Source organism: Lepidochelys kempii, chromosome 4 (assembly GCF_965140265.1).
Source record: "Lepidochelys kempii isolate rLepKem1 chromosome 4, rLepKem1.hap2, whole genome shotgun sequence".
In the NCBI taxonomy this organism is placed as follows: domain Eukaryota; kingdom Metazoa; phylum Chordata; order Testudines; family Cheloniidae; genus Lepidochelys; species Lepidochelys kempii.
This window is the reverse complement of record NC_133259.1, coordinates 80247661-80267095: the sequence shown is the minus strand read 5'-3', so window position 1 is coordinate 80267095 and position 19435 is coordinate 80247661. Positions and strand designations below refer to the sequence as shown.

Here is a 19435-nt window from a genome sequence, read left to right as displayed (position 1 = left end):
CAATAGCAAACTGTGCTTTACAGCAAATATGCCACGCAGCCTGGTGAGTAATGATTTATAGTCCATATCTTAACATAAAGAGTTATTTTATGACAATAACAGACTTAATTTTCCATGTGCAACCTAATGAATGCCTCAGGTAAAAGGGAAATCCATATTGCAGAAAAAAATCTTGTTCATCTTTCTCTCATTGTGGCATGCTTTAAACACTGTCCATGCATGTAATTATATGTTTACATTGTTATCACTCAGACATGTTTCTTGAACCCTTCTGAATTCTCAGTAGACTGATCAGATTTCCCTTCCTCCAGTTGCTCCATTAGATGTATAGTTTATGATGTTTAGGTAAGGTGTACAGTACCCACTGTTGCTTTTCCAGGTTATACATATTGGGTCCTCCATTTGCACCCAAGATGTATTTGTTTATGTTGATAGTGCAGGAACTATACTCCATCTCTCCTATGGGTCAGATGAACATTTGTGTCTTTGTTTTTTTCTTTAAAAAGGATATTTTAATAATAACTTATGTCATGTAATTTTTCTGTTAAAGGGGGATGAATAGACCCAAGCTCTCCATTTTTAGGTGTAGTTTCCCTTTAAATAAAATGTAGCAGCACTGCAGAATTAACTTGCTTCCGACTTGAAATTTATGCAATGACATTTTATTTGCAGCAGACCAGGAGTCTCCTGGGAGCTATTCTTCTGCTTTGACTGATGTGGGTCGATATACTCCACGGGAGAGAAGAGGAATTCCAGACAGAGAGGTAGTTAAACAGGAATGAATAACTGAACAGCATCCAAAGCCAAAAGAGAATTTATGAGGCAATCCAATAACATTTACAAGATAAAGTTTTGTGTGATGCTAAGAAACTGTAACGATGACGATCACGGGAGCAGTTAGACAACCAGTCATTAAGAGAGGGTAATAGAAATTGTTTTTAATGTTGTATGAAGAACAACATTTAATGATTAGTAATTTAAGAGATTAAAACAATGTCAAACATTAAGATGAAATTGTATTTTCTGCTGACGTTTAAATGGACCAGGACACTCCTGCAGGGGGTCTGCTGATATTTTATGTCAGAAAGGACTGAGAGATGGCAGATGGGACAATAATCTATTCTAGAGGAAAATGGCAGTTCTAACTGTGAAGGCTCTGATGAAAACCAATGACTATGCAGGCTAATATCCTGAGTAACTGTCTCCGGTGGTTTTAGGACCACCAGGAAGATGATTTCTGCTCCAAAATCACTTATATTTTTTACTATGTAAGAGTCTGTTTGAGTACTTTGAGCACTGTCCCTAATTTCAATGGCAAAATATTTTGATTGATTATTCTAATTATATAGGTTTCAGAGTAGCAACCGTGTTAGTCTGTATCCGCAAAAAGAAAAGGAGGACTTGTGGCACCTTAGAGACTAACCAATTTATTTGAGCATAAGCTTTTGTGAGCTACAGCTCACTTCATTGGATGCATTCAGTGGAAAATACAGTGGGGAGATTTATTTACACAGAGAACATGAAACAATGGGTGTTACCATACACGCTGTAAGGAGAGTGATCAGGTAAGGTGAGCTATTACCAGCAGGAGAGCGGTGGGCCGGGGGGGGAACCTTTTGTAGTGATAATCAAGGTGGGCCATTTCCAGTAGTTGACAAGAATATCTGAGGAACAGCAGGGGCGGAATAAACATGGAAAAGTAGTTTTACTTTGTGTAATGACCCATCCACTCCCAGTCTTTATTCAAGCCTAAGTTAATTGTATCCAGTTTGCAAATTAATTCCAATTCAGCAGTCTCTCGTTGGACTCTGTTTTTGAAGTTTTTTTGTTGAAGGATTGCCACATTTAGGTCTGTAATCAAGTGACCAAAGAGATTGAAGTGTTCTCCGACTGGTTTTTGAATGTTATAATTCTTGACTTCTGATTTGTGTCCATTTATTCTTTTATATAGAGACTGTCCAATTTGGCCAATGTACATGGCAGAGGGGCATTGCTGGCACATGATGGCATATATCACATTGGTAGATGTGCAGGTGAATGAGCCTCTGATAGTGTGGCTGATGTGATTAGGCCCTATGATGGTGACCCCTGAATAGATATGTGGACACAGTTGGCAACGGGCTTTGTTGCAAGGATAGGTTTCTGGGTTAGTGGTTCTGTTGTGTGATGTGTGGTTGCTGGTGAGTATTTGCTTCTGTAAGCAAGGACTGGCCTGTCTCCCAAGATCTGTGAGAGTGATGGGTCATCCTTCAGGATAGGTTGTAGATCCTTGATGATGCATTGGAGAGGGTTTATTTGGGGGCTGAAGGTGATGGCTAGTGGCGTTCTGTTATTTTCTTTGTTGGGCCTGTCCTGTAGTAGGTAACTTCTGGGTACTCTTCTGGCTCTGTCAATCTGTTTCTTCACTTCAGCAGGTGGGTATTATAGTTGTAATTATATAGTGATTCCTTATGCTATTGCTTATGCTTCAAACAAAAAATTATTAAAACCTTAAAAAGAGAGAGAAAGCATAAAGGCAGCATGAAATGCCACCATAGTAGAAGGAATGGGAGACCTTGGAATGTATGTATGGAACGTATCATTTAGTCTATTTTAGAACTTTTCTAATTCTAGAACCAAGAACCTTTCCAAACTTTGTTTTGAGGGTTTTTCTCTCATTGCTATGGAGGTGGGTAAATTTTCATAAAGCAAACAATGTCTTTAGACCAGAGGTTGTTCAACTGTTTCATAGAGCCACATTGATAGAGAAATGTATATTGTGTATCATCTTCGCTCTCACTCATGAGTTCACAGACTGACTACCCTCTCCTTCACAATGAGACAGACCACATTCTCTCCCTCTCACGACATGGGAGACTAGTAGTAAGAAAGTATTTAACTTATTTTAAACTGCCGTTTTGTGTAATTTAGCAGCCAAGAACAAGGTGAGTTGGTTACAGGGTGTCAATCAGCGCTCCTCAGGCAATGAGTGGTCCTGGACCATAGCTTAAGAACCTTTGCTTTGGGCCAATCTGCTGGTTTAATGGTAGCGTATAATGTTATTACCTAGGAGATTTGAGATTAGATCTACTAGGTCCTAGGTTTCATAACACTACTGTTATGTAGCTCCTATTGGGAGAAGTAGAAAGGAGTCTAGTTTTTGTCCTTGATTGAAAGAAATTGCCACAGCATGAACTAATTAATGGGAAAATAGGCACATTCCAAGTCCAGGAACAATGTTCTGCTATTCCTTCCTAATCAAATTGAAAATCACATTTCAGTCTGAAACTATGTACGGTAACTACTAATGTTACAAGCAACCATTAAGATTATTCTAATGGAAAAAGATTAAAGGAGAAGAAGAGCATTGCAGAAGTATGCTGAGTTTGCTAACTTTAAATATAAAGGTAAAAATGTCTGCCTAAAGTTAGGTTCTTACATCTATTTTTCGGCACCTAAATAAGTGGTCTTCTTTTCAAAAGTCCTGAGCACTCAGCATCTCACATTTACTTCAGAGGGTACTGGATGCTTTTGAAAATAAACCCACATATGCAAGTGTTTGAATATGGATTTAAAAGAAGTGTAACCTTTAGGCACCCATCTTTGAAAATCTTGGTTTATTTTTTTACAGGCTAAACATTATTTTTATAATATGATAATATTACATGTAAGTACTAATCACTTTGCCTGCTTTTCAGAGGCTGCCAGCACGAGCTGTATATGACTTTAAGGCTCAGACCTCTAAGTAAGTATTAAAGTTTTGTTGGTTAGTTCAGAGTATGTATGAATGCAAGGACAACCTGTCTCACCTGTTTTAACCAGGGGTCAAAGCTTGTGACAGTGTTAGCAGTACATTTCTGTTGGGGGGTACCAGCCTCAAAGAGGCTACCCAGAACTCTGCTCTGCCTGAGCGGTAGCCCATGAATAAGTAAGCTGTGTAAGAAGCCATTTCATGTTTAAAACATTTGAATGATGAAATACTTATAATATTTGTTCAAATCTGGGAGTGGCTATGCATCCTCAGCACACATTTTTATCCTGTAGACTATAAAAGATCCAAAAGAGTACCTACATTCCATCATCCATGTTGTCCCATAAGATTCCCAGTGTTTATCTCAGTTTTTTTCATAAATGAAGGGCTAACATTATGTCACCTAAATTATGGTCTTTAAATTTAAGGGCATCTGGAATTGTGTGGGGAGTAGGTTAGGGGATGTGGAGCTTGGAAAAGCAGAGGGATAATGTAGGAGAAAAGACAATGGCCAAGATTTTCAAAAATCACTAGTGATATTGGATACCTGGATATTGAATTTTTGGGTGTCCAACTTGAGATACTTTAAAGGGACTTGATTCTCAGAAAGTGCTAAGCAGTTGCCAATTTGGGCACCAAAAACTGAGCCAACCAAAATCACTAGCCAGCTTTGAAAATCTCGTTCAAGATTTTCAACATAGACCCGTTTCAAAGGGGTATATTCTGTGAGAATCAGGACACAAAAAAAAATACAGTAGACCAAATTCTGCTCTTGTTAATAGTCACACAACTCCACTAAAGCTATTGAGTTAAGTTGGGGTAAATGAAAACAGAATTTGAACTTGTATTTAAAGAAGAGAAGACAAATTTGGTAGGGAAAGGAAAATAAGTTCATATTTCTTAGAGTATTACAAACAGTTGAGATCAAAAGATATTCAAAAGCTAGCCTGACAACAACCCTTTACATTTAAACAATGACATAGATCTTTCATCATGTCTTTTGATGCCTTTTTGACCTAAATTTAAAGGACTGTTATGTGCACCTGTATTAGTAATTCACACAAAGTTCGCTATTGGCTGAATCTTCATGCACAGTAAATTGAATGTTTGTTTTTACAGAACATAATCCTGTCCTTTACACAAGTGAACCATGCAGAGTGGGCTGAGTGGGCCAGGGCAGGAGGGTGCCTGAGCCAACTTGCTGGGGCAGGGTAGGGTAATTCACGGAGACGGGGGAGGAATATGTGCACCTTTCGGCTTTTATAAAAGGGAGCACTAAAAGGCTCTCCTATCCAGCTATGGATCAGCAGCTGAAGTAGCATCCGCACAGGAGGGACAGAAGACACCAAGCTTGCATGCAGATCCACATGTATTTGGGGCTATGATGTAGATCAGGCCTATCTCTTTAATGGACCAAAACCAGAATCCAAACCCAAATACCCCAAGTTTCAGATTCAGATCTGATTCTGAATCCAAACTTTGCTGCTTGTGCCAATTTGCAATTTACAATTATTTTATTATATATTATCCACTGGGATACGCAGTACTGCTACAATACTCCTTCCTCAGATATTTGTTGTTAAATTACATGTGTAAACAACACTGGAATTTCTGAAGTAATTAGACATTTTCAGATTTGTGATTGAGCTGCTCTGACTAAAATAAATCTGTTACAGGGAACTGTCCTTTAAGAAAGGAGATACTGTCTATATCCTCAGGAAAATAGATCAAAACTGGTATGAGGGAGAGCACTATGGAAGAGTTGGAATTTTCCCAATTTCTTATGTTGAGGTTGGTCTGTTGTTTTAATTTCTGGGATTAGTTTTTAAAATAGATGCACAGATTACATGGAAATAATGCAAAAAAAATTCATGTTCTCCTTTCAGAAACTTTCTCCCCCAGAAAAAGCACAGCCTGTCAGGCCACCTCCTCCAGCACAAGTTGGAGATATCGGAGAAGCTATTGCCAAATATAATTTCAGTGCAGACACAAATGTGGAACTATCATTGAGAAAGGTAACATCTAGAATTATCTTCAGTGAAAAACATCCACACTGAATAACTGTTTATAAATAAAACAGCTTAAAAACTTGAACATAAATGCTATTGTTTCACCTACTCTGAAATCACAGAAGGGCTACGCACAAAGCAAAATACTCGTAGTGGGATATTTGCAGAGAACTTAATTAACCTTTGCTTCATATTTCCAGGTGTCTGTCACTATATTTGTGAATGGTGTAAATGTGTTAGTCATGCAGAACAGGTAATTAGGTTGTACTTGCCTGATTTGCACATGCAAACATGTACAAATCAGGTAATTGGGTGCCTAATTGCCCAAGTTGCATGTAAATTACTCATCTACACATTTTTCAGTTGCCTCTTCCTTCAATCACAATTGTGGGGCCTGCAATTTTATAGGTGCACCCACTGTTATGGGTATATAACAGGAGATTTTAAAATTGTGATGGCTTGTCTATGGACATTTTTGGAAGCCACCCTGACATTTTGTGGATTACCCAAACCAGTAAGGGGTTCTGTCACAACCTGCCTTATAACTTTGGGTTCCTTAATACTGTGCTGCTATGACTCAGAACCCTGACATCAGCCTACAAATGGGTCTCAACCCTGGCTTCCACCTGCCTAGTTACTTCTTGCAGGATGACCTCAGCAACTTCCAATCCCAAGTCCCTGCAGATCTGTCTCCCTGAGTTCTTAACTACAAGGTACTCAGGCTTTTCCTCTCTGGTTTGGCGCCTCAGAAGGAGTAAAACCTGCCCCCAGTGATCAGTTCACTTTGACACACACACTTCACACAGTTTGCATACCAGAGACCTATTGGGGTAAAAATAAGCAAAAAGTTTATTTAATAGAAAAGTCACAGATTCAAAGATGAAATAGTAAGGGAGAGCAAACGAATACAAGTTACACAGAAAATAAACAGAAAGACACAATCTCAGGCTTTACACTTCTATGTTAGCTAAATTCCATTCTCTAATACAAGTTACCTATTGACTCTGTGAAGTTTCCCTGCATACCCCCTGCCACAGAGGGGATCCAGTGTTTCATAGACAGCTCCCCACTTAGATGCTGGACCTCCATTTCTGGATAGCTTTCACTTCAAACCCCTTCCTGTCTGACAGGATTTGCAGGATTGGTGGGTTTGTTTTTACTTCTTCTTTCTCTCAGACTATGGTAATTCATGGTTACAAAGTGCAGGGAAACTGCCTTCTTCCTTAGGGCTTGTCTACAGTACGAAGTTAAATTGACGTAAGGCACCTTACATCGATTTAACTGTGTAAACATACACACTACAATGTTCCTCCCACCGCTGTCACTCGCCCACTATGTCACCCTAATAAATCCACCTCCATGAGAGGCATAAGGCTTAGATCAACATAGTTCACACAATGCAGTGTCTGTATAGATACTGTGTTACTTGCATTGCCTGTTGGCTCTCAGAGTGACTGACAGCCAGAGCTGTGAAATTAACAAGAATGTCAGTTTCACTGCTGGTAGGGTTCCTGTTTTGAAACTGAGCAGGAGGTGGGGTAGAGAGGAGTGAGGGATGGGGGATGAGGGAAGAATGTTCCAGCTGTGAACCCCCAGTGCTGTTGAGAGCCGGAGCCTCGCCTGCCCAGTGCTGAGAGCCCAGGCTGTGGGCTCCCGGCAGAACTCCCAACTGGATCCCGGCTGCAGCCAGGGCGCTCTGCTCCTCACACTGCTCCTCTTAAATCAGTGCAAGTGCTCCTGGTGAGGACACGTGCCAGTGACAGAAGGAGGGTAGTGTAGACGTGGAAAAACCACAGTAATTACAGTAGTGGCAGTAAGTCGACCTGTAGTATAGTGTAGACATGGCCTGAGTTTTCCAAGGCTGTTTTTTTTTTTCACTTTCAGTGTCTTCCCATTAACTTAAATAGGCTACCATTGTCTTTCCCTGGGTTGTACAATGCTAGGTGCTTGGAGCTAGTTTCATGTGAACAATTAGCCTGAGAGGTACCCCTCCCTGCCTCATTGCTTCACCCCCACCCCCCGTTGTGAAGTGATGCATCCTAGCTACAGTTACAATGTTCTACATATACATAACCTGTATACATATCTCCTAATGACCATCAAGTTCAGAACATTACATGCTTTCATAAAAGATCTTACTTGACATAAAATTATACACAATAACATTGTATGCAAGCAGTTCAGTTGCTTATTCTTTGGGGTTCAGACACCTTGGTTTCCCTTTGGGTTGTCTGGAATCTGAATATCACAGCAATATATTAAATAAATACTATACCATAATTCCAAGTTTTAATCTCATATTATTGTCACACACTTGGGATATTATTTTAAGAGGTTTTATTATAATACAGACTTCTGCTGTTTGGAATCTATTATCATGGCTGTAAGATATTTGGTGCAAGTTTCTAATTAAAGAACTATTTCTTCTTTAGTAATTATTAGTGTAATACTAATTCTTGCTGGTTCAACAGCATATTGTAATTTAAAATACAGTAGGTATTCTTAAACATAAATCTACAAATCTAACCATATTTACTGAATAATTCCAAATTAGGCATAGCAAGATACTAAATATTAATGTATTTCACCAAGTGATACATCTTTATCATAAGATGTTTAATCCCCAGATGATCTGGTGATGAAAGGGCATTATTCATATACAGAACAAAGGTTACAAAAATATGGATATGAAAACACCTTCCACATAAAACCTACTACACTGACTAGTAAAACAAACGTAAAATTGAAAACTTTGGTTCCTAAATCTAGGTATCATAAGCCATGATTAGCAACCAAAATAAATGATAGTGATATTCATAACCCATAGTGAAGTGACTGGGAGCTGAAGAGTGCTCAGTATCTCTGAAAATCAGTTGTTTATCCAGATGCTTAACATTAGGTATGCAGGCTTGAAAACATTTGCCATTAGGACTATTTAAACAAAACAAGATTTTGTACTGGTAACACGTAGAAGAATTTGTATCCATAGGGCAATTCTGCCGCATTCACACTTTCCTGGTGAAAAAAGGCTGATGCCAGATGATCTGGTAGGAAGGAATACACTGATCTATTTTTCCTCTGATATGACTGAGCCCAGGACATGACCTTATTGATGGTGATTTAGGGACTGATCCAGCACCCATTTACTTCAGTCTTGCTGGATCAGGCCCATGCTATGTTTAGTATGCCCTAAAATCAGGAAGAGGGAAGTGAAGGATTAATTTTGTCAATGTGAATATTAAACGTGAGCATTATAATGTGAACTTCTGTTTATAAACATTGTAAACATTCATGTTTATCGCTCCTGGATTTTCTATTCACGGAGTTGGTATCTTGATAGCCTGGTTTTGATGAAAGAGTAGCTGGCTTTTCTTTGTTAACTAGAGATGCTTTTATGGTATTCACAAATCAACAACAGAAACAAAATCACATAAAACTAAGAGGGCTTCGAGATGGGAGGGTGGGGATTGAAAAAAAGTTGTCCTGCAGGAGACATGATAAAATCTATGTTATATAAAACAAACAGGAGTCCATAAAATCTTAATAAGAAGAGATGTACGTTAGTATGGCCTTTTTCTTAATCTTTACTGGATTTTCAAGAAAAATACAAAACCAAACAATGTGAGGAGCAAAACATTTAAATTAATACAACAGTCACTATTACTGACTGCAGAAAGGGGCCAGGTCAGTGGTCTAATGGAAGAATAGTGTACTGCCATATAGGCATCTAAGTTCTGAGCTTTAATTCAGAACTCAGACACCCACTGAGCAGAACACCTCAATTGTTGTTTAGTATCTGGTATAGGAATGGCATTCATAGACCAACACAGGCCCTCTCTTGCTGGAACGATAGCATTATATGAAGTTAATGGGAAAGTGGGGGAGATTCTGAAGGCTCTGACCAGGGCCATAAAGGACCCCCATGGAAAAATACTGTGATATGTTGAGATAAAAATACAAACTATTCAGAAAACAAAGTTATCACTTGTCCACTGATAATTAATTTTGATAATGCATTACAGGGAGACAGAGTAATTCTTCTTAAGCGAGTTGATCAAAACTGGTATGAAGGTAAAATACCAGGAACCAACAGACAAGGCATCTTCCCTGTTTCCTATGTAGAAGTCATCAAAAAGAATGCATCAAAAGGTGCTGGTGACTACCCTGATCCTCCATTACCCCAAAGCTATTCTAGTGATAGAATACACCATTTAAGTTCCACTAAGGTAAGGACGATTTGTTTTTCCATCATGCCTAGAGTATGTTAATACAATTTGTAAATCTTTAGTAAAATAACCAATAAACAGTTCAATATACATTTTTTAAAAATTCATGCATCCCACCCATAGAAAATATATTTACTACTTGGTCTTTTTCTGAAGATAGAGTTGCATTGCCAAATTTTCATTGTACAACTTTATTTTTTACATTTTTTAGGATACACTATGGCATTTAACACTCTTGCTGGTTTACACTAAGTCTATAAAATTCAAAGTGTAAAATCTAGGACATAAAAGGCTTAATTTCCAAAGATTTTTTAAATATCCTTCATGCATCCCAAACTCCGCAAGTCTAGTAATTAACCATTACATTATCTAGAGAATGGCCAGGCAGAGTTTGGGCAGCAAATCAACCAGAACAAAACTTGTTTGGCAACTTGGAACAGATTTGAGCATCGTGGGTTATGTTCAGCAGACTGTTATGTTGCAATATGAACATCTTTTTTTATGACAAAGACCAGAAGATCTTGCAGTCCCCTAAAAGAGAACCCATGAGAATAGCATGAGAGGGCAGTTTGCATGAGGCCACAACACAGCTGGCCAAAAATAGCCCTGTGCTCTCCCTGTCCATCCTTGGGTGCAAGGAGAAGGAGTCAGCCAATGTCTTCTTTGTGTGACTGGCCTCCTTTTGTCACCCACCCTGCAGAAATGGATTTTTGTCATAGAGCAGACTCCTTGGGTGATTTTGTAACATGATAGCACTTGTGTTAAGCTATAATGATGCAAATGTCATCACGTTGCAATACAGTTCAGGTTCAGATCTTTATAGCTATAACTTGAAACCAAGCTTCTTTACAACTTCTTATACCTAGTCATGAACACTCGCAAACCTTTCAGAAGTGTTTGAACCCCCCCTCCATCCCAGTCTATGCAACCATCACAAGTTATGTTGTCTGATGGGAGAAAAGTTGATTTCCATTGAAAGTTCTGTTCTTGATGAGGAGCAGGCTTTGATCAATTACTCAGTTGCTGAAATATTACTACCTTCTCACAAAGATTTGTACACAATCTCTTTAATGGCAATAGAAGCATGAAGATTTTTGTATGTGGCTTCAATTACTGTTGTTGAGAGTTATCGGTCTACAACTTTTGAACATGAAGGAGAGAAAAAACCCTTCAAATGTTCACTTTTCTTACTTGTTTATCTCTTTAGAGTATGTTCTGTTTTGTGTGTGTAGTTTGTAAGCTCTCTTTGTTCAGTTATTGGTGTATTTTTGTTTCATGATGTCAGTAATATATTACCTTGCTTCTTTTCATCTATATTTTGACAGTTATTCATATATTAGTGCTAAGTTACAATGTTAGAATAGGAGAAGCTTCCCAATTGTTACCAAAATGTGTCCCTGATGGACAAGCCTGACCTGTGAATTTTGTGCCTATGGATAAACACTAATAGCATCAAATGTGAGATTTGCTTGATCAGGAGATGGTTCTTGATGCCAGCTGCTATTTTTTCACACGCAATAAAAGTTTTGGGTTGGAGGTAGAAACAATTTAAGTTTTATAGTAGTTAGCCAACTTCAGATCCGCCTAGTTCCAATTCTTTATCACATAACTCATTGCTAAGGTTCTCATCATTCCATTGAGAGCTGGGCTGTGGTTTCAAAGCATTTAAGTTCAGATGAGACTCACATTTAAGTTAAAATCACCCAATAATTCTTTGATATTTAAATATTTTACATCTTCCCTCACTTCGAAGTTGAAAAGACCAACTCTAGGGGAAGAGATTGGAATCAGAAGGAGTTTGGATGATGTCTTGAAGGGTCTCCATCTCTTGGAGCTTAAACAAGAAAACAGAATGTCTGTCCCTGATCTGTATTTTTTCATATTAGTTGCTGGTTAGTTCAAATTATCTTTGTTGTGATAGAAAACTACACATAGCAGTGGGCAGATCCTCAGCTGATGTAGATGTCATAGCTCCATAAACGCCAGGAAACTATGGCAATTTCCACCAGCTGAAGATCTTCCCCTAAGACTGCTCTGATAAAGCATCCTTCCTTGACCAGGAGGGAATAGGGCACCGAGAGATGTGTTAATAACACCATGCAGTGGAATTTTATAATGTCACATACAATGTTACCACACATTTTATCAGGACAGTATTGACGAGCAAATTGTGAGTTTTCAAATGATACCTTATAAGACATACTTTGTACAACGATTATTACAATAGTATGTAGGATGTGGACATGGGTATATTCTGTCAGTTACCTCTCTATAAAACTGTAACGAAGTGGAGAATCAGGCCCAGAGAGTCTAGAACAGATCTCTGCACACATGCATGTCAGTGAGTATCTGTTTTCTAAGAAAAAACTCAAGGTCTTTTATGTGACAGAGGGAATTTCTGCAGCAGTTGCTGCACTGACATAAATGGAAATACTGTACTAAAATCTCTCAAACCAACTTCTCATCCATTAATTCTTTTATATATTCAGAAGAGGCTACGTGTGTGGAAAAAGTGTCTTAAGTCTTCTTTTCTTACAATAGCTGGAGAGGCTTTAGTAAACTTAAGCATTCCCAACTGAGTACTAGGGTTTAGCATGATCAGAACTTCAGGGTTCTATTTATTCTTCCTCCTCCTATTCATGTATATAACATGTAACCCATTGTATTACTTTCTGCCTCTAGAGGCTCCTTCTGTTGGGAGGCGGGGGAGAGAGATAATTCAATAGTGTTTGCGTTATGTGGGATCTGTTCATTGTCAAAAATAAAGAAACTCAAAACTATTAAATTTTGCAAGAGAACTGGATATCAGGAAATCCTATACCAAAGAATTGTCTAACTTCTCAAAAATAAAGCCATCTACCTTGAGAAAACTTCAGTAGGAGGTAAGTAATTTGCCCTCTTCTCCGCAGTCTGTCTCTCAGGTTCAAACTCTGTATAAGTAATAAAGCCTTATTTTCTTTTCTACAGTAATAATTAAAATCTAAAGTAGCCAGATAACTAAAGAGATGTGCAGTCTAGAATTGTTTTAGGTTATTCTAACAAGGAAATTAAAATACTTTTTTCATGCCAGTTTAATTTTGAGGATTACTAGTAACAAAAAATACATTTTCAGTATTTACTGAAGCAATGGATATCTACAGATGCAGTGTATGTATGACTCACCAGTCTATCATTCGTACAAAAGGACTTTTCTTTTACCAGAAGGATACTTCAATCAATATTATGTAATGCTACTCAAAATATATTGCTACGTACTGTGCTGTCACCATCTTAAAAAGGATTGTTTACTGTCTACTTTCTATTAGATTTAAGTGTATGTACCTTAACTAAAACTGTAATTTTATTTGTTCACAATTACATCAATTTTAAATAAAAAATGCATTATGTAACTATTGATGCCTTAATAAAAGTATGCAGTGTATTTAAGATGTTTCTTTAAGATCACCACCAGAAGGTGCAGCAAACATTAACATTAGGAAAATTAGAAATTATTTGGTTTGTTCTATTTGTATTAGTGTTTAATTGCACCCACAGTGAGCAAGGTGCTTTTAACAGTATGACTGTTCTGAAAATAATGGTTTGGGGAAATCACAGCAGTCTTGAGTGTACTATATAACAACTTGTGATAGGCTCACTAGCATAGAGCAGTAAATAACATAATCCTAGCAGATCAAATTTAGGCTCCCCTTCATGACTCCGTGATTCAGATCTGTCTTGATGTTTGACATTTAAGCCCTAGGCCAGAACCTGATATAGTTTCACTTTTCAAATTCAGCTATTCTGATTCATGTAGTAATGATTTCAGACATTTGTGCTCACTGAAATAATATCCTATAATCCAGAAGATGGCACATAACTTTTTTTGCTTACGCTACTCATATCTTAATCCAAGGTCATTTTGTTTGTTTATTTATTTTTAATTCCTATGCTTTTCCTTATTTCTAAAGTTGGCTTCCAAAGCATCATCCCCACCTCCCAGATATCATTCCTCTCCTTGGTCAGATTCTAATAAAGGGAATCTCAAGGCTGTCGCCAATGAATGGTTGTCACTGACTGTTGGTTTTCCACCGTCAAGCACGCCTGCCCCAACTCCTGCACCTTTTCCTGACAGCTTTCGTTGTGATCTAGAGGAACTCAACTCTTTGGGATTAACCGCATCCCAGTCTATTCCAGTGCCCACTGCTAATATTACTTGCCAAGTTAAGGGTGGTCATTTTGTTCCATTTACATCACCAAAGACCTCTCTCAGGTATTCTGAATCTCTTCAGCCCTTCTCTGCATGTACTTTTGTATCACTTCCTCCAACAATCCAATTTCAGGCCACAGCACTTAAGCCCATAACAAACGGTATCAAAATGAATGAAGGAAAATATAAAGATCTGAAAGAGATGATTGGATCGCCAGCTGTCAAAGAAACCAGAAGCTTATCAGCTCCTACAAAAGCATGTGAAACCATGAGCACGGCTTTTGCTGTCTCTGAGCCTTCTAAATGTGGCTCCCTAGCCAGAATGCTAGTGGCAAGTGGTGAACAGGAAGAGGAAACCTGTGAGGTGCGCCTGCCAGTAATCCACGGGGGCCAGCCAAAATGTCAAGATTCAAATTTCTACAGACGTGCACCTGATGTAACAGGACAAATGCCAGGACTGTATATAGAGGAGACGCTGAGACATGACAGAATAAAATCTCCAATAGCAATTCAAAGCGAGCATATGATACCTTATGAAATATACAGTTCATCAAGTATCTATAAAGAGGTATTTTAATTTCTTACGATTTAGCTTCTACATTCATACAGTTACTCCCAGTATAATTAGTATAGACTTTTCTAATATATTTTTGTGTATCTATACATATACATACAGTATTATAATTAGGGTTATATTATATTAAATAAATTATATATGATATTCTTAATGACAGAGAAAACAGTACTCCCATCTCAAATCTCCCTCTTGCTGAAACTGAGAGAAATATCATTCTAGGTTACATGGTGCCCTTGTTTTCCAGTCTTCTCTGCTGCCATCACAATAGTAATGACCTGAAAGGCAGAATGCACAGCTTTCTTCACAGGCCCATTAGTGCTACCTTTTGAATTATCTGACAGAATGGGAGCTCCCAAAAGCAAAGCTATCCGCGCACTCCTGAAAGAATGAGGAGGAATCACCTGCGGAAACTTTTAGCTATTCACCTCTCAGATGTGTCATTTGGCCATCTAGCTAATTATAGTGTGTTCATGTCACAAGAATATGACTAATAACTAGGGGCCAGATTAAGTTTGGCCATGAAACACATGCTTTCTAAGTCATGATCCCTCCCACAGTTCCCCCTGGACCAGCACAACTCTGTAGTGCCCCTAATGCATGCCAATGTCTAAATGCCACAAGATGGCCCTGAATTAATTAACACATGATATTTATATAAAATTAATTCTAATGTTTCTAGGCAAAATTTTAGTAACTTTTTTTTTCTCTATAAAATTTGTTTAAACGGTCAGACAGTTAAAGCAGTTAATCTGGTTCAAACCAATCTATAACTCAGATATATGGGTAACAGGTGATCCCTGATAGATCCCTGTAAGATAGATAGATCCCCGATAGATCCCTGTAAGACTTTGCAGCCCTCATAACTTGTTCTCATGGCTTAAAAACTACAACGTAACCCTGAAAACAAACTATGCGGTGGTTATTTCAAGGGACACTGCCAGTATAAAAATTATAGCTCTTAACTAACACATTCATTTACTTAAGATATTAAAACATTTACATTATTAAAATTGAAAGTTGTTGTTTTTTTACAAAATTCATTTTGTCAGTGTATCCTCTTTTCTCAGTTCCTTGCATTTCTCTTGACTTGCAAAATGAAAATCAGGTTTCAGAGTAGCAGCCGTGTTAGTCTGTATTCGCAAAAAGAAAAGGAGTACTTGTGGCACCTTAGAGACTAACCAATTTATTTGAGCAAAAGCTTTCGTGAGCTACAGCTCACTTCATCAGATGCATTCAGTGGAAAATACAGTGGGGAGATTTATGTACACAGAGAACATGAAACAATGGGTGTTACCATACACACTGTAAGGAGAGGGATCGGGAAAGGTGAGCTATTACCAGCAGGAAAGCAGGGGTGGGGGGGAACCTTTTGTAGTGATAATCAAGGTGGGCCATTTCCAGCAGTTTACAAGAACAGTAGGAGGGGAAATAAACAAGGGAAAATAGTTTTACTTTGTGTGATGACACATCCACTCCCAGTCTTTAGTCAAGTCTAAGTTAATTGTATCCAATTTGCAAATTAATTCCAATTCAGCAGTCTCTTGTTGGAGTCTGTTTTTGAAGTTTTTTTGTTGAAGGATTGCCACATTTAGGTCTGTAATCGAGTGAGCAAAGAGATTGAAGTGTTCTCCGACTGGTTTTTGAATGTTATAATTCTTGACGTCTGATTTGTGTCCATTTATTCTTTTACATAGAGACTGTCCGGTTTGGCCAATGTACATGGCAGAGGGGCATTGCTGGCACATGATGGCATATATCACAAAATGAAATCAGTTGAATCAGTCTGAGCTCTGTTTTATAGTCAGTGTCTTGTTCAGGGTCTTATTTCTGCAATGTTTGAGAGTGTTCATTCTGTCAGATAATTCGAAGGGTAGCACTAGTGGGCCAATGAAGAAAGTCACGTATTCTGCCTTTCAGGTCAGAATTATTGTGATGGCAGCTATCTAGCAGAGAAAGCAAAACTGGAGAAAATAAGGGTACCATATAACAGAGAATGATATTTCTCTCTGTTTCAACAAGAGGGAGATTTGAGGGAATGTTTAACTAAGAACAACTGCTTTAATTGTAATTTCTGAAAAACTTAAAGTATTAGGTTTTGCAAAAGTTTCTTTTGATAACATTTAAAATTTGGACTTAATTTAACCCAACAGTGCCTCTTATAAATAGTATATTTAAAGGCAGTTTTCATTTTGAAGTTTTAACAGAACTTCCTGTAGGGCCCAATCCTTCAAGATACTGAGCTCTTGGGAGAGAAGCACCCTCGACTTTCATTGCGGAGCACTTCAAAATGAAGCCTAAGACATATTAGAGGGCCTCCAAGTATACAGTTATGATATTACAAGAGATACACCTACTCCCATCCCATATTTGTGTTTTTCAAATGAATGAGCCTAAAGACAGGGTAGTAGTAGGAAGTAAGTAGAATATGATAAGACTATGAGTGATTTCACCTCAGAACATTAGATTTACTGACTTATGATGAATGTAACATCAGCCTGAGTACAGCAGTTAGGGGTCTCTCTGTCTCTGCTTGTTAGTGGTGTATTACTCTTCTTTCTGCACTTTATGTCCTTCACTGATGGTTGTACAGCATGATTACTTGTTGTCTTTCTTAAATGTTTAAGCCAGCCCCACTTTCCTCTGGGACACAAGGGCCTTCTGCTTCTCCTTCTCATCTTCCTTCTAGTCCTCCATTTCACTCTGCCAAGGCATCTCCCTCTCAGTCTGTCTCCACATCTTCCCAGTCTGCTGTTCCCCACTCACCTCCTCTCCTTTCCAAACTGTCCTACCGACAGGAGATAAACTCACCAAAGTTAAAGGTAACTGCACTTGTTGAGTGTGAATTGCTGCATGTCTCCATGTGTGTTTGACAAATAGAAGGAATGATGCTAAGATTGATCTTTTTTAATTTTAAATATAACTTTTCAGTTACTAATATTTCATAGCATAAGCATGTAGCTAGCTCGAATGTTATATTAGCAGTGTAGTGCCTTTTCAGATTAAATAATTAAATAACAGTGTCAAGTAAGAAAGTACTTCACAATTACCCCATCACACTTACCCATTAGTAGCATTCTTGTTGTCAGTCTCATTAACCAAAAAAGGAACAGATCTAGAGTATGGGTAACTTTCTCTTCTCAAGACATATTTCCAGGTCAGGTGTGAAGCACTGCGGCAGGGCAGTGCAGAGAAGTCTGAAATTATGTCACTTGCTTTCTAGGTCTTTAGTGGGTACATAGAAGGAGTCAGGCTCCAGAGATGTTAATTTCATGAGCATTACATTTAGTTTAAACAGAAAAGAGAAAAATCACCATAAAAACACTATGATTGATTTTAAACAAGATTTAAGGTGTTCCATTTTTCCCCAGCTGAGAAAGAGATATGTTGTTGACAGCTTCAGATCTCTCACCTAAGAGACCACCTCTCTCCCTGTGATACACTACCTAGAGTATCTGCAGTAAGTAGAGATGTGGATGCAAGATCCCCATCCTATAATAGAGAAGAAGTTGCAGGTTGGAGTGTACTCCGACGGGACCCTGGGGCTCTGATATAACCTCCTCCCTGGTCTAAAAATTGCCATGATTTGGTTACTTTGAGGGCATGCTAAAAAGACCATTTGTTGGTTTAGAAGAGAAGTGAGAGGACTGTAGTAGCGGCCTGTGTATGTGGTTGGTAATAACTGAGCATGTGCTGCACCTTGCTAGAAGGGGTGAACTAATTGTATTGCATTTTGGTTATATAATTTTGAATAATTGACAGGGCACTTAGCACTTATGGATGGGTGCTTTTACTTATTTTAAATCAAAACAAACAAAATTCAGGAAATGTTACCAACTCGCACAAAGTCTTTGAAATTAGCTCTAGGGGATCTTGAGATTTTTCGTATAAATTGAGCATTCATCAATAAATCCTAACAAGGAAAATTAATCCAAAATGAAAGGAAATATAAATTCAACTCTTTGAAATGATACAACAAGCTGAAAGTTCATACACATCAGGGCACAAATTTTGACTTTGGATTTTATTTTGTTGCTTTTCATTGTAAGTGGTGAAGGGAAAGAAGTGCAAATTATCGAGAGAGGGACATTTATTGTCTCATTTTAAGACAATGCAGATTAAGCAATGATAAGAACTAGAAGACGGGGGTTTTTTCTTACAGAGGTCGATCCACAACTCTTAATTGTCTTTCTTGATTGTCCCCAGTTCTCTGCCTGTTCCATACTCTAGATGATCTTTGAAGGCCAGTGAGCAATTCCCTCTGTGGATGTCATCAGTATAGGCCCAAACCAAACCCCCCGGAAGTCAACAGGAAGACTCCCATTGACTGATGAGTTTTGATGAGCCCTCTGTATCTGTTCTGGAGACAACACTTCCTGCCTCTGATAAGCAGGCAATTCTATGTCTAGCAGCAAAGATTGAGCACAGCAATGGGCAGGTGAACTAACATCCCAGCAGCTTGTAGTAAGTCAAAAGTATAATGCTTAACATTATACTGATCCATTTGGCTCTCACAAACCCCCTATCTCTAGGCTATGAATTGGATTTCAGAAGAAGGGATAGTTCCTATTCCCATTCCACTTGTCTATATCAGTGGGTAACATGCTGAACTCTGCATGGTTTTGTATTAAGAAGCCAGGCATTTAAGTCTCTTAACAACTAATGACACCAAAGAGTACAAAACTAAAATACACAAGATGAGGGAAAGCC

The 19435-nt window shown here is 38.3% G+C and overlaps 1 protein-coding gene across 34 annotated transcripts in view; it reads left to right on the top strand.

Moving 5' to 3' along the window:
• SORBS2 (sorbin and SH3 domain containing 2) overlaps window positions 1–19435 on the top strand; it is a 450872-nt gene that overhangs the window by 417049 nt on the left and 14388 nt on the right. For 22 of the 34 annotated variants that reach the window (XM_073341803.1, XM_073341830.1, XM_073341822.1 and 19 more), the window contains 5 exons: window positions 673–764; window positions 3678–3724; window positions 5407–5521; window positions 5617–5745; window positions 9762–9965. In XM_073341803.1, coding sequence (XP_073197904.1) covers window positions 673–764; window positions 3678–3724; window positions 5407–5521; window positions 5617–5745; window positions 9762–9965 — 587 coding nt within the window. Of the gene's footprint in view, window positions 1–672; window positions 765–3677; window positions 3725–5406; window positions 5522–5616; window positions 5746–9761; window positions 9966–13077; window positions 13251–19435 lie in introns of those variants that run through there. The other 12 variants (XM_073341838.1, XM_073341829.1, XM_073341827.1 and 9 more) reach the window with 4 other exon arrangements.